The 16,635-nt window shown below is 48.7% G+C and overlaps 1 protein-coding gene across 1 annotated transcript in view; it reads left to right on the forward strand.

Moving 5' to 3' along the window:
* Positions 1 to 16,635, forward strand: part of LOC144729774 (sodium/calcium exchanger 3-like) — a 145,718-nt gene that overhangs the window by 4,539 nt on the left and 124,544 nt on the right. The window contains exon 2 of the mRNA XM_078610260.1: positions 892 to 2,743. Coding sequence (XP_078466386.1) covers positions 966 to 2,743 — 1,778 coding nt within the window. The 5' untranslated portion in view covers positions 892 to 965. The remainder of the gene's footprint in view (positions 1 to 891; positions 2,744 to 16,635) is intronic.

Consider the following 16,635-nt stretch of genomic DNA (forward strand, 5'->3'; position numbering starts at 1 on the left):
GGCCCCACTGAGCTGTATAGCTCTTTTTCAGAAGCGACCTGGCCACAAATGATAGATTCAACAAGTGGCTTATCTTGTGGAAACGTATAGCAGCCAAATACTCTAAACACACGTTTCTAAATGTGAAGGGAAAAATTGAAAGACCTGGAGAAAAATCCACAAAACCACGGGGAGACCATGCAAACTGCAAATATATGGAATGCACGACTACCTGTATACCGGGCGAGGTAGTTAACATCTCGCCGCCACGGCGCCCGTAAGGCACTACCACGAGAGTACTAAGATATGCCTATCCATACTAATGCTATATTATTCCACCCTATATTCCTATATTCACATGTACTCGTTTTATAGTAAAAATAACGAGGACAAAAATCTGACCAGATGGATGCGGCATAGCATAATATTCCCCAGAACAGTGTTCCAAACTTTTTCCAGCTGAAATTGAGCAACGTTCGTACCCGTTACTCACGAGGGATCTGTGACCTCCTCATATTACCGTCTTCTCTGGACTATAAGCCGCACCGGAAGGGTAACATGCACCTCAAACGTATGCCCCGATGTTAATGAAGTTATAAACATCTGTTGGCACACAATCGTCCCTTTTACCTAAGCTCGTATAACCTTGCTCATTCAACAAACGTGTTTACTCTTATCCATTACAACTTCGATAGTGCTGTTTGTTGCTGTTCTTTGGACCTGTGCTCAGAAACCGTGTGATTAAAAAAAAAAGGACACGGACCTACTGGATTATAAGACGCAGCGCCAGCAATTGCTTCGAAATAAAAGGGGGGGGGGTTGCGTTTAATAGTGGGTAAATACGGCCACACTTTTGTATTCTTCTTCTTCTCGCAATCATCTTTAAAGAAGTTTGATCTTTTTCCGATACAGGTGACGACCGGGACGTCCCTCTCAGGAGCGACGGGTTTTCTCACATTGCTTCCGAGAAAGAACAGAAACGAAGAATGGCCAGAGCGACCCTCGGCATCAGGACTTCCTTGTGCCTCCGCGTGGGAGCGATCGTCTTGCTAGCGCAGTTGATCACCGCGGCGGACTCCTCCAATGACCCTTACCTCAAAAGCAGAGCCAACATCACCAAGGATTGCTACGGTTCCTACGAATGCGCAAGCGGCATCATCCTCCCAATATGGGTGCCGAACAATCCGTCGGTCGGCGACAAGGTGGCCCGGGCGATCGTGTACTTTGTCGCTCTCATCTACATGTTCCTGGGAGTGTCGATCATCGCCGACCGCTTCATGGCCTCCATCGAGGTGATCACGTCGCAGGAGAAGGAGATCACCATCAAGCGGCCCGACGGTGAGACGACCACCACCACGGTGCGCGTGTGGAACGAGACCGTCTCCAACCTCACGCTGATGGCCCTGGGCTCCTCGGCCCCCGAGATCTTGCTCTCCATCATCGAGATCTGCGGCCACGGCTTCGAAGCCGGCGAGCTGGGCCCCAGCACCATCGTCGGGAGCGCCGCCTTCAACATGTTCGTCATCATCGCCATCTGCGTGTACTCCATCCCCGACGGCGAGACGCGCAAGATCAAGCACCTGCGCGTGTTCTTCGTGACGGCCGCGTGGAGCATCTTCGCGTACATCTGGCTCTACCTGATCCTGGCCGTGATCTCTCCGAATGTCGTCGACATCTGGGAGGCCCTGCTCACGTTCATGTTCTTCCCCATCTGCGTGGTGTTCGCCTGGGTCGCCGACCGCCGCCTCCTCTTCTACAAGTACATGTACAAGAAGTACCGCGCCGACAAGCACAGGGGCATCATCATCGAGACGGAGGGCGACCGGCCCCGCATGAACATCGAGATGGACGGCAGGATGCTCAACTACGAGACCGATGTCATGCCCGACGGGATGCTCGTCGACGGGGACGAGAAAGACATCGACGAGAGCCGTCGCGACATGATCAAGCTGCTCAAAGAGCTGAAGCAGAAGTACCCAGAGAAGGACCTGGACCAGCTGGTGGAGCTCGCCAACTACCAGGCGCTCACCCAGCAGCAGAAGAGCCGCGCGTTCTACCGCATTCAGGCGATCCGCATGATGACGGGTGCCGGCAACATTCTGAAGAAGCACGCGGCTGACCAGGCGCGCAAGGCCATGAGCGTCCAGAACATCGAGAGCGACGGCGAGAGCGACTTCGTGAGCAAGATCTGCTTCGAGCCGGGCGCGTACCAGTGCTTCGAGAACTGCGGCTCGTGCATCCTGACGGTATCGCGCAAGGGCGGCGACACGAGCGGCTTCGTGAGCGTGCGCTACAAGACGGAGAACGGGACCGCCACGGCCGGCTCGGACTTCGAGTTCAGCGAGGGGAAGATCGTCTTCAAGCCGGGCGAGACCCAGAAGGAGATCTCGATCAGCATCATCGACGACGACATCTTCGAGGAGGACGAGCACTTCTACGTGCGCCTCTCCGACGTCGAGGCGGAGGTGACGGAGGACGGGCCGGAGATCAACCACGTGACCCTGCCGAAGGCCCTGCTGGTGGAGCCCACGGTGGCCACGGTCACCATCTTTGACGACGACCACGCGGGCATCTTCATGTTCGAGGAGAAGGTGATGCGCGTGAGCGAGAGCGTCGGCGTCATGGAGGCGAAGGTGATGAGGACGTCGGGCGCCCGCGGCACCGTCGTCGTGCCGTACCGCACCATGGAGGGGACGGCGCACGGCAGCGGCGACGATTACGAGGATTCCTTCGGCGAGCTCGAGTTTCACAACGACGAGATCGTGTGAGTACGCGGCGCGCCGCGATTGCACCTCTCTGCACTTTGTGTTGTCCATCCGTCCGCGTGTCTGTCGCTGGAACGAATTTAAATAACACAGGTACAGTGGACACACGGTACGAGGAAGGCAGGCTCTGTTTCGCACGCTCACGATGAATGCTGATCTGTTGGCAACCTCGTTGTTCGATGAAACAAAAGAAAAAATAAAGCTATAGTTGTTCAGGTTTGGTTAACCGTAACAGACTTGTAAATACACAGCGGACCGTATCGTCATGGTCTTGTTCGTCTTGCTGCTGCTGCTGTAGCAGCTGTCGCAGAGATAATACTGTCACAGCCGACTGTTTATTGCACTTAGAGGGCGCAGCCAGGTTTGTAACGCAACGCTGGAATTGTGTCACGCATGAGCGTTTTCCATGTCCAGGAACAAATGTTTTCATTGGGCCTGCAGAAAGAAAAAAAAGATGTAAAGGGTGCTGCTGCATTATTGTCATGTGTTTTCTATTCATTTATTTGTTGACTTTTTTTTCCCCCGCTCAAATAATCAAAAGTGCAACAGTGGGATTTTGTCCTCACTGCGACGGATACACAATGATCCTGACCGGGGCTTTACAGGGCTTTCACACACTTTCCACCGAATGGACAATTTGCCCGACGCCGTTCCTATTCAGTCGGCAGCGCGGCTACTTTGTTCTGGTCCGTCCGTGGGATCATCGCGGGCAATGAGTCTGGTATTACCGCCCTGGGCGCGGCGTATCTGTCCACAAATCGTGCCTGCGCGTGTGTTTTATTCACGAGCGCACTCACTCTGCCCATTGTGTCGAACGCAATTAAAACGAACCCGCGCAAGGCGCCGGACAAACGACCGCCCGTTCGCCCTCGTGTCCGCCGGAAGACGCCGAACCGCGACGATTAACAACGGGTGCTCAAGCCCTCGCACCTACACGGCCGTGCGTACAGTGCGCGGTGCTCGTGTGCCTGGCATATGAATGCAAGCGGTGCCAGTGGTGTCAGTGGTCGCGCGTGGGATGCTGATGACGCTCGCGCGGCCGAGCTTTGGATGGCCGGGGGTGCCCTGCCGTATCGTTGCGCGCGAGACGTGTTTGGCGGGGACGGACTCCGTCGTTCTCTCTCTGCGGCGCAAATATGAACGTCAAATGAAACTGTGCAAACGCAGTGATCTCTCGCCTAAGCCGAACCGTGCCGGCGCTTGCAGCCAGCACCGCGATAAAAGCCTTTGGGTCTGCCCCACATGTCAGCGACACGCGAGTGAGGGCGGCTCGCTGTAATTTGGTAATAATGCACGTGTCTGGATTTTGACTTGACAATAACAATCTAAATTTAATCGAGACAGGATGATACCACACGGGCAAAAATTCAGCGTCCAAAAAAGGGGGGAAAAAAATTGGCAAGTGCACAGAACCTTGAGGCATACAGCCACGGTATTTCAAACAAAACTGGATATTGAAGATGGCAAGCAATGGAATATGTTGTGCACAAGCCACTGCACCGTGGGTGTGAATAGACAGAGACTGAAGGGGCAGCTGTCCTAGAGCTTACTTTGTTCTCTCTATATGCTTTAACCCCCTCCCCCCCACACTGACCCCTAGCAACCTATGATCAATCGTACGTGCAAGTGTTTGCAGACCTGCCTAAGGCCAAATGACCCGGCTTTGCGGCTGATTTAATCCGACCTCGGAAGCTAAGCGGGTTTGAGCCTGTATAGCTTTTGGATGGGTGAACATTCCACCGTGCACATGAGGTTGTTGTGGGTGGCTACGTGGTGGTCAGCAGAGGGTAGCGCAAAAGCATATTTTGTTGTACTGTACGTCTATGCTCCGGGAGTCCATGCTGGCCGTCTTTGCCAACTCGCGCTGACCAGCGTGGGTGGAGTGTGGTCGACTAACCTCCACGATCTGCATGCTTTAAGGGAGACCCTCATCCAGCAGTGGATTGAAAATAAAATGGGGGGGGGGGGGGGGCGCTGTATACACACCGCAACATTTACACGTTTTGTAGATCTTAGATGCAGGTTTTGTTTGGGCGCAGGTAAAACCCGGTGGGAAATATAAAAAATAATTTGAAACGGGGACCTGGTTACACCATAGAAGCCCGGTTACAGCCAAAACACGAAAAAAACCAGCGTGGCCTTGCGAGTGGAATTCTGTGAGCGCACGTCTGCAACGCGCGCGTCCGGACACGCGGGCGTGTCGTTGTAAGATGTCTCGGTGGGGGGGGGGGCGAGGATACGCATTTTGGTTTTGCTATCGCACCAGCGATGTTGGTGACGTGCGTTCGGTTTTTCCGCGTACGAGCCCAGAGACAACCGGTGGAACCGTTGGAAAATATCCCGCGGAGATTTTCTCTTCCTCCCCTGGGTCTGCCCACCCTTGCCTTTTACGGAAAGTCTAAACAAACATTTGCTCCTCCCCACCAGCTCCTCATTACAGGATTTAAGTGATTTTTAAAGATTAATTTATTCCAAAAGCACCATCTTGAGGGCATTCTCTGCCAAGGGTTTCATTAGCCTTATTTTAAAAAGGCGCATTACATTCTGTATGTGGGAATCCTAATGTTTTAATTTTTAACGATATTTTGCCTTTTGCATTTTTTAATATTTACTTGTGCCTGGTGGTCAGGGTTATTCATGCAATAACTTGCAAAATGCTTTTAGTGTGGGTTATTTTTTTTTCCTGTGCTCCGTATAAACAAAAAAGATGTCAGTCGGTGCAAAATAATTAGCAGGCCAGGCAAAGAAAAATTATGTCTTAGAAGAGGTTACTGATTCCTTGCCCCCCGTGCCCTCCTCCCCCCTCCATCCCACCCCCCCACCGTGTTGCACGATGAATTTAATTAGATATTCTCTTCTGCCAGACGACCCTCACAGCAAAGCTCCGAGAGTCCAAGGAAGAAAAAAAATGTTTAGTGTTCTGTCAATATTACATTTCCTTATCGCTGGAGATTATCTCCGAATATTATTTTTTTATGTTGAACACTATTATGCCCATTATAAGCCATCCGGCGTGCAGTTTCACCCCTCGTTTCTCCAGGGGGGGGGTGACGACACTGGAACGGCAAAATTAATTTTCAGGAGACTGTCAAACTCTGAGACCTCCTTTACCAGTGGCAAACATAGTAGTAGGTTTTTACCCTTTAAACTAGTACAAAACTGACACCTTTATACAAGGCATCATGTTTGCAATAACCACAACACAAGCAGTCAAATGCAAACAAAAAGAAACAACTCTGAAAATGATATGCACTGTCATTGAAGTTGATTGGTCCACACCCGAGACAGCTTTTCTTAGAGCCTAGTCTCCATTGGTGTTGGACCAGAAGACGCCAAAAGGCGTATACCAGTATTGAGAGCTCGGGGTAAGCATTTACATTATGAGGCCTTGTATAAAGGTGTCAGTTTTTTAAGACCTTCAATCTGTCGCAAACTGCTCCACATCAGTCTCGAGAATTAATTGCCGCGTCGTTTCTCCCGCAGTCGTCCAGACCGCGAGGCTTTAACCATCGCCCGTTTTTGGCGTCGTGAAAGGTGTGTGGCCTTTGGGCAGCACGTTATTTTCGTGGTAATATAGTCTGATTCAACAAGTAACTTCTATGAGGTTATATTGTGAAGATATAACGCCATTTTATTTTTTTACCATAACCCTCCACCATCCGGCAATGCCATTCAAATCAAGTTGCGATGTGGCCAAATATGCTCAATGACTTGCTTTTTTTGCGAATCGGTATGTTGAATACAAACACGATTGTGGCAATTTCCCGCGAGGACTGAACTTTTGTTAAACGCCTGAGGACGAAGCTGGATGTAATCGCCAGCAACGCTTTGTACAATTAAATGTGGCTTGCTTTTTAACATTCTGCTGCTATGCAGCTACGACAAAGAGCTGGCATTTATAATTGTTTTCGATACATTTTTAGAAAAGATGTTGCCTGTGACAAAATGAAATTTGTATTTTTATTTTAAAAAATATGCTACGTGGAGTGAGGCAATTATCAAATCACTTTCTACAGTGGCTGTTGTTAAGCGGCTCCATTTAGACCTACCGACTGCCTATTTGAGAACATTCAGCAAATATAGTATGAAACTCATTTAGAGTATAAAGCATTCATCTCCATGTAATCGTTATTTTTGAGCCACAAAACCCCTTAATATATTTCCGTACAGCAATCCCTCGGGTGAACGTTTTTTTTATCCGTTTCACGAAAACTACTGTCAGCTGAAATAACTGTCAATCGAATATAGGAATTACATGTTAAAACAAAACATAATTTAAACAGAAAACACAATGTAAACAAAGCCAGTCGAGATATAAACACTCATAAATGGGCGTTGCTGATTGGATGAGGGCATGGCTCAGCCCCAATTACAAGAGCTTGAATTGGCCGAAATTGGCGCCCGTGTGCATAACGTCAATGTGACGTTTATCAACATTTTAACGTGAGTCGAACCCATGAGGGTCCTACGGGAGGTGAAACATTAACCAAAAAAACCGCTGACCGATGCAACTGTTTACCAAGGGACTACTGTAATTTATAAAGTGTTATGGTAAACCTTTAGAATTGTGGAATCGAACCATGGTAATTAATTGCCATTTAACTCGCACAACCTCTCTTGGAACTATACCTTTGAAATGGAGATGAATGCGTCCCAGTCAGTGTTGTACATTTATCCTGAGAACCGATTGCTCGGGTCGGATGCTGGGAAATTAGCTTTGAAAGGCACCCATTCCGCCTAAGTGGGAATAACTAATTCATACCGTGACAAAAAATACCAACATAACACCACCTAAATTTCGATGTAAAGCTGTCGTGACCGCAGGGGTTATTATTTCCCTTCTATGTGACTTTACCGAAATAACCAAGAAGATAACACCACCTTTTAAGCTTAAATTTTTAGTTTTAATGATCCAATTAGAGTGGATATCCAAAGCCAAGCACGTGATTGCTGAAATTATGGATGTGACCCGAGGCAAGGGTGGAATGGCAGTGAAAGCAGATCCCATACAAACGTATCGGGCGAATTTGCCCGTGGAAAATTAAATATTGAGCTTAATTAGTATTCTCGGAGGACCTGAGTGTATTTGTGTGCGTGCACGACAATTGTAACGCAGAGTGAATGACGGGGCTTCTCTTACTTTGGAAATCGAGCCAAGGCGAACATGGCATCTGGCGAACACATTTTTAGTCCACGGTGCAATCCGGTGCCAACAGAAGCTTTATGTTCTGTGAGCGCGTTGCGAACGTCATCACCGACTCACAGGGCAATTCATTTGCCACGTGCCACTGTGTGTGCACGCCCATTATCTGGACAACTGTGCCTGAACCTCCCCTAGGTCGACTCAGCCTAAAATGAGTACCTCGTGTGGTGTGTAAACATCGCCACTGGGGAGACAAAGGCAGCCGGGCGTGATGCTGGCCACCAACCCTCTCGTGTGCCGTGTCGGCCTTCATAGGTGCACGCTAACAGCACTTGCTCCCAAAAGTATGTTGAGGCTACACGGGGGCTCTGTCTTTGTGCCATTGTGTGTGCGCGCCACTGTCTGCGTGCCACTGTGTTCTGTGTAGTGGCAATGATGAGACCATGGCAGGTGCTGGCCGCTCAACCGACCTGATAAGTTATTTATTTGGTCATCATAAAATAAATACGCTCAGCGAGTACATAATTAGACATGCTGCAATGAGGCTAACAAGCCAATGGTTAAAAGTAACGGTCTTATTGTCTTTCGAATTAAAATTGTTGTCCAACGCCAGCGGCTTAGCTATCAAGAGTGCAGGCGGTGCAACCGCACCAAGGCCCACGATATGGAATGGTCCAGGTGCCGAGCTACGAAGAAGATGGGGACATTTTACGGGGGTGGGGGTGGGGGGTCCTATTTAATCCCTTCTACCCTGGGCTGCTCAGACGTTCCTGGAGGCCCAGGGCAGCATGCCATGTGGAGCGTGGGGGGGGGGGGCCTTATTCATTCGCGGCAAACAATGTTTTGTGAAGCCCGGGGCATATTGCCCCTTTTGCCCCCCCCCCCCCCCCCAGCTATCTAGGTGGCCCTGCTTTGCACCAGGTGACCATGCCAAACAGGCGCCACGCTGTGCCCTCATTTGATGCCACTACTCTCTAAAATCTTCATCTTGCTTCATCGCCTGCGGGTTCGTTTGCTGTGGCACACGTTGTTGGAGGTGGCTCATCAACACTTGAGAATGCCCGCTATTCGCGTCCGGTGGGAAGAGGCAGGATCGGGAAAATAAACGAGTGCTTTAATTGCCGAGCGGCGTGGGCAGGCGCGCACAACCATTATATCCTGGATTTATTTCCGTCTGCAGTGCCGCGCAGAGCGTGCGCCCGTCGTGGATTTCCAGGGAGCATTTAAAAAAATTCACGTTGCACCGCCGCATCAGCTCAACCGTGCATGCATCCGCAATGCTTAAAATGAAATTTTTTGTGTATATTTCAACAGAACAAACATTCAAAAAGAGAACCAGGATACGCGGTAGATAATATGCCTCCACATATCCGTCCCACACACGAGTTTATTTGTACACTTTTTAACAAATATTTTTCTGAACTGCCACATGTTTATCGGCAAAGACCCTTTCTGTTGGGGAGTTCGACACAAAACTGCACAATGCAAGGGGGATTGGCCGCATTCACTTCCGATGAACGGATCTGGAGAAGAACCTAGTTGTGATTTGAAGGAGGAGAGCGAAGGAGCGGTGGGTAAAGAGAAAGAGTAGGGGAACGACAGCGGAGAGAGTGATGGGCGGAGGGTGAATTAATGTGGTATGATAATCACTCTGGCAACGGGTCAACACACGGGGACATCACCTTCCTCGAGAGACCAGCTCGCCCGAAGATGCTTGACAGCAGACACCCAACGCATCAGATTGTGGCAGTCTTCAAATTTGGGGCATCTGCAATGCTTAGTCCCAATGCTGGCATGAGCATGCCCGTTGCTGCTGCAGACTTATTCAGGGATATCATCATCATCATTATTATTATTCTTAAGGTTGCCTCTTTTTTTAGCGATTGCACATTCACTCAATATTTGGGAAGCAGGGCTCTTTTTTTATTTTTCGCGTAGGCAATGCGCTTGTCATTTATTCTCATTCCTAGGCAATGAAAACACCCACCCACAGTCAGCCAGGCTGTCAACACTAATCTTCTCACTGCAGAAGACCGAATGCAGCGGAACGGTTATGTAATATTTAGCGCACTGCTTTCCCTATGGACCGGTTACTAGAGTTGGATTCCTAGCCTTGGCTAATATCAGTGGTGAGTCATAGCTGAACACGTGCCCCCTCCCCTCCCTCCACGCTGACCAGTTTGAGGTACGGTCGGAAAAAGCCACCATGACCAAAACAACACGGGGAAGCCTCCTTCATCCAGCAGCCGAGTGACAAAGTACAGAAACATTTATAATTTACACATACTATAAATACAGCTCTTGCATATACAGTACAGCATATTTACTTTGTGGGACACATCCTCAACTGGGGAAATATTATTTTCAAAAAACCCCTTTAAAAACATAAATAAATAATGGCTGTGAAAAAAAATAATTGCTTTATATATGTGCCTGTACATGGACGTTAACTAGGAGGAAGTGACAGAACGAGTTGGATCTTGTGCTGTGGAATCAGCGTGCTGACCCTGCGCCCGCCCGCCCGCACGCACGTCTAATGAGCACGTTTTTCTGGTCAACTAGCAGAGCAGAGCGGACTAAGAGAGCTTTGTCTTTTCTTGCTCGAAAGCCGTGATCAGCGCGCGGTGGAGTGTGTGCCGATGGAACATCATGCCAATTTGCAGTCTGCGCATTTCTTGGTCACCGCACGGGGCTGTATCCCTGCATAATACCTCTGCATTATGTATGTATGTTACACTTCTTTCACACACTGCCTAGCCAACCATGCTATTCCTCTCAATTTTTGTTTATTTAATTTTTACCATGTAAGGCCAACTGAGCTATATCGCTCCTTTTCAGAAGAGATCTTGGCCACGAATGATAGCTCAACGAAGTGGCGTATCACGTGGACACTTATCACAGTCAAATCTATTATAAACACACGTTTATAAATCTGCAGGGGAAAACACGAAGGACCCCAAATCGGAGGTGCGGGCAGAACAACAAACTTGCACACTGCTCCTTCTGTCAATCTCCTGCGGCGTCTTCTGGGTGATTGCTGGTTGAGGGCCCTCTGCATGCTATCCTGGATTATTTGACCATGCCTCACAGTACGTGTTGGTGAACGTGGGGCCGAGAGGAGGGCAGCAGTGAAGTATCATCCAGCAATTCATTTTACTGCCTTCTGCTGCCACACAGCAGCCCATAACAACCTGCTGTGCATGATGGTCGTCCATGCAATCACCGATCCAGGCCATAGCTTGCCTAGCTAGATTCTGAGATTTGATGAGATATTGGGCATATTCCAAGTGATTTTGAGTGAGAAACAATATCTGTGTACGTATTTATTACACATTCTCTCAATTTTCATCTCCATTTGTCAGTAATGTGCAAGAACATGTCACGCAAGGAAGTTCGCTTTGAATAATTATCAAAGTTAAATTGCAGAATGTCGAAACAAATTCAACATCTTTATTTCATCCTGAGTATTAATGCGCCCACCTTGAAACACCCTCTCCTGGCAGACTGTCGTTATTATGTTTCTTTATGGTGACGTTGTCTTATTTGTGCGTGCGGCATTTATTGGATTTCTGAAAAAATGACCTGTGTTTAATTTGCGCTGGAAGATGCTTCAGAGGAGATTGAAATATATGGCGAGGCAGCGCACTCATGTTGGCGCGATATGGATTCTGCACGTCGCCTCGTGATTGATATGAAAACTAATAGAGCGAGATGCATTATTTTTTTTTCTCAATTGATTTTACTGGTTAGAAGAATAGTATGTGGCATTTTATGGGGTGAATGGCAACATTCCAGTTGGGTGTTAATCGTGTCATTATCAGCTCGCCGATGTGCAATTTCGGGTCGTGCCATGCGTTGTTTGGCATTTTGTTCGACGCTTCGCTCCACATGCTGGGAACTTCTTCAGATTTTACTAATCATCTCCTAGTGAAATTTCTGACATCTGACAAGAAGGACTACAATGCACTTCTGGCAGGAAATGCTGATGGCTTTTTTCAAAAGGCACAAAGGCTTATAGCATGTCTCTGTGCATCATTTGAAGCAATATAATTTTCCGGGCCTGCACTATTTTCCTGTTAGGATGGGTTTTTTTCTCTCGTCATTTACAGAATTGATTATCGGGACATCGCACGGCACAACTTAAAGACGCATCGGAGAGCCAGTGCATCACGGCAGCGGAAGCCTACCCATCAGAAGTGGCATTATCGCTTTCGATTGCATCCACAGGGGCAAGTTTGATGTCATCCTCAGAAGCCAGTGAGATCCTTCCCCTTGGGTGGCTTTTCTCGGGAATTAGTGCACGGCGAGGGCATAACGTGGGCCCCGAGCCTGGCATCGCGCACGCCGGTGACAGGCACACGCGCCTCGAGGCTTCCTTCTCGAATGCCAGGTCGAAGCGTGCGTCATCTGAGCTGACTGATCCGAGCAGTGCTTACGCGTGCATGTACACGCGGAGCTCCTTGTCGATCCACTGCTGGAGGAGTCCCCCATCCTGCACGGGATCGAGGAGGCTGTTTCATTGTACCTCCACCTCGCAGGGAGAATATTGCGAGGAGCATAGCAGCTCAATACAACGGTGAAAATTTGCTGCATTGTCCTCTGCTAATCCACCGCGTAGCCCGGGCAACTCGCTCATAAACAACCTGCCGGTGTGTGGTGGTCACCCATTCAATCACTATCCAGGCTCAGGCTTGCTTAGCTTCCGCTATCTGGTGAGATGAGGTGCATTCTGGGTTATCATCATCAGCCATGATCTATCCACTGCTAGATGTAGGCCTTGCAGAAGTTGTTTCCATCCTTCACGGTCTCGCAATGCTAAATTCTGCCGGGCACCTCCGCACCAGGTGATTTCATCGCTCCGTCTCCACGGTAAAGTACCTCCCTGGCCATTATGAGAATCTTTATTTTATACTGAAGGAATGTGATGAGCTGTAAAGCTCTTTAACTGGAGAATTTTATAAACCTAATCGGCAATCTTGCCCAGTTATTCTCATGCAGGGAGGTAGGGGTGAGCGTTTACCACATCCAGTATTTTGAGTAATCGCGAGTATTGATTACTTTGGGTCGAATAACACTGGTCAACAAAAAACAATTCTGGCCTGGACTTTTGCAGCTGTTTTAGACTAATTTCAGTGTGCTGATTCCAAATCTGATCTCAGATTTGCTCTATCACATCTCATTTTTATGCTATCGACCAGAGGTGTGGACTCGAGTCATGTGACTTGGACTCGAGTCAGACTCGAGTCATGAATTTGATGACTTGCGACTCGACTTGGACTTGCATAACAATGACTTTGTCCCACCTATGAGATGTGGACTCGAGTCATGTGACTTGGACTCGAGTCAGACTCGAGTCATGAATTTGATGACTTGCGACTCGACTTGGACTTGCATAACAATGACTTTATCCCACCTCTGCTATCGACATACCCCATTTTCATTGATTTTACCCGAAATTAACTCTGCCACTTATGATTGCAAGTTGTTGCGAGTCAGTGACTGCTTTAGTGTTAAAATATGGTGCTGTAATTTTAGGATAGTGTGTTTATAATATAATTTTATGTAGATATCCACATTTACTTAATATTTTTCTTCTGCAGTTTTTATTGAAAATGAAATATTTGATATCTCAAAAACCTGATGTGATAGACAAAAACTGATGCCAGATTTGGAATCAGCACCCCAAAATTACCTTAAAACCGTTGGAATACCTTATGCCAGAAAAAGTGTGTTGGCCAGTGTAATCGATTTGTAATCAATGACTATTTCGATTAAATGGTATGGCGTTACGACGTGACGTTATCTAGCGGGAAAGGAGGGGGTGGAGGTTTTGATAGAGGGCATGTCTTCACACTGGAATGAATCTGCACGACTCTGCTCCTTTTTTGTCGTTTCCTTTTGGTGTTATTTTAGGGGCAAACCCCAAATATCATTATTATGTTATTTTATTAACAGCTCAATAAATATGCATGTTTTCCTTGGGGACTGATGTGAGACATCACTGCGTATACCGGGCGTTCGCAGGTATTTTACGACAGTGCTGGTAAGCGCAGCAGATTCGGGGAGTAACTCAAAATAAAGGGAAACGGAATGACAATTATTGTGCAAACTGCATATTCAATCATGGCAACGTAGACAACCCTCTCCCCCCCCCACCACTTCCCCGTCAACATCACGAGTGCCGGTCTGTAGACGTTGTATGGAGGTTCACTTACCCAGTATCGCACACACACAACACACACAAAATACAAAGATTCCACGTATAGTCCGAACGGACTGTTGGAGCAAGTGATGTTAGTGAGCACCTATTAAGGCCGGGGTTGGGTGGCCAGCACCACACCCGGCCGCCTTTGTATCTCCACTGGCGATGTTTACACACCGCACCAGGTACTCATTTGAGGTTGAGGTCGATCTAGGGCGAGGCCCAGGATTGGTTAAGATAATCGTCACCTGGTGTTGGCCGTGAGCGTAAATCGAACTCGGGTCGCCGGGTTCATAGCGCAGTGTGCTAACCACTGCGCCACCGCTCCTGCGAGGGTGAGGCGTGGTGAGGCAACGGGGTGAGGGAGCACTGAGGGGCTGGGGTGAGGACAATCTGCCCCCCCCCTCCCCCTTGGCCTAATCGATGAGCGACAAAATAGTCGATTACTGGGGAATTAAGGCACGATATTCGAAGTGTGTGCGTGGGTGTTCACCAGCATGACATCTCGTTCAGTGGGGGCAACAATGACATTTGGATTGCCCATCCCCTGCAACTCTTACACGGCTGCTGGTCGGTAAGCCGGCGTAACTGGGTTCTCCTTACATATATATTTTAAAGAGAAGCAAAAGGCTTTTGTCTCTTGTGAAGCTCCGCACGGCTCCGTGTGGTGGGAAACTGCCTGTTGCAAACAGGTGCATCCAACCGGTCTTGAGAGAGCTGTTTAAACAATAACTATACTCACCTGATTTGGTGGGAGAGGGCATTTGTTTCCACGGGTTTGTTTTTGCCTGGGGTAATTGGCCCAGCTGCTGTTGCTGCTGGCTGCATAGAGGGGTTTGAGAAACTACTACGGAGAGAGCAAGCCAGAAATGTGGCTTATATTAATTATACTTTCATTTTATATAGCGTCATTCAGGCTAATTGCATCCCACAACGCTGCACATTAATTGCATACAAGGACCTACTCTTATACCCATCTACTATCAAGAAAATGAAAAGCCTACTACCAAGGAATATAAAAAAATGAATAAATAAACGGTACCAAAACAAAAGGCACAAACAAGTTGTCACAACAGAGGAATTAGTTCTGCACAGCCCAGACCACAAATCCGAACTGCTCAACCAAAGCCAGGAAACCTTCACAGGAGAGGCTTGACGATGCTAGTGCTGCTGATTCTACAGCTGAAGGTGGCAATTCACTCATGGCACCAACAACGTGCGCACGTTGAGCTGAAGAAGAACATACACCCAGAGGCACGAAGGCAAGTCACGTGATGCTCCTGCTGCTATTGCGAGCCTGTGAATGTTGCGTAAGAAGTTCACTACACCTGTTTGGGAGTTCACCAGATAGTGCCGAGACCCTGAATATCGCTCGGCCCCCTCCAAACCCAAACTATCCGTCACAGGGAAGTGGGCAGTTGGGTTTGTGGAGGGGGGGAGAGGCAAGAAAGCCGTGGCTCTGGGGGCGCCGGTGCACGGTAACCCAGAGTGGAAACCGGTGGAAGATTAATGCGAAGATCATTTTATTATTCCGAAGCAACGCGGAACGTGTGGCGGGCAGGAAGGCATCACACACAATTACAGTCGAGAAAGTGCTTCAATCTTATGCTCTTGGGCTGCCAAGTGATGTTAGCGTGTGGAGTCGTGAGGCTGTCAGGGATTCTGCCACAGCCGAAGTTCACTTAGGGGTGGCGGCAGAGGTGGACAGCGTCACTCTTTTGGGTTTTCTGGAGATGTGTGGACCCAGGTTTTTACTGATGTTTTTTTTCCACCGTGCCAGGGTTTGGCTCCACTTATTATTGGCTCGCCAACCCAAGGCCTACCACCCCCCCCTCTCTCGAATTACCCCTCTTGCTTCCTTCTTTATCCCCGCTCCACTCTCTGCCCCCCCCCCCCATCATCACCACTCCCCTCGCCTACCCTCATCTCTTACCCCTCGCCCATCCACCCTCTCGGTGTCGCCACATCAAGTCGTGAGACGTTTCATCATCTCGGTCCAGTGATGATGTAAGGGAGTCAAACAGTCCACCACACCGCCCGCCACACCGCTCGCACGTGTGTGTTTGTTTGTATGTATTTATTTATTGCGTATATCACGTGTATTTGTTTATTTAGTAGGCCCTGGGTGTACAATGGCGAACTGCCTCCCTGCTCCACGTCTCCCCCCACGTAACTCCCCCCCCCCCCCTCTGCCACGTCTCCCCCCCCGCCAACTCCCCTCTCCCAGAGGCCCCCCCCCTACCACCCCCCTTTGTAGCCTCTTTGGGAGATTGCGTATTGGAAGTTCGCAGGGCGCTGTCCGTTTTAGAGAACAATAAATACACGCGTTGGGTTTATTACAGACGGGCTTCAATTGAGGAGACGCTGCGTTCACGTGCCGGCTGTGTTAACTTCTCTGGATTTGTATTTTTCGCGATTACAAAAAAATCATCTAAATTAACAAATAAAATAACCGGCAGCTACGTTTTGAATTTGGCAGGATGCCATTGCGTTGGATCATACGAGGAGTTGTGGATCAATTAAATTTGTAATTATCGCAACCTGCC

The sequence above is a fragment of the Lampetra planeri genome, chromosome 33 (genome assembly GCF_965212315.1).
Source record: "Lampetra planeri chromosome 33, kcLamPlan1.2.h2, whole genome shotgun sequence".
NCBI lineage: Eukaryota > Metazoa > Chordata > Hyperoartia > Petromyzontiformes > Petromyzontidae > Lampetra > Lampetra planeri.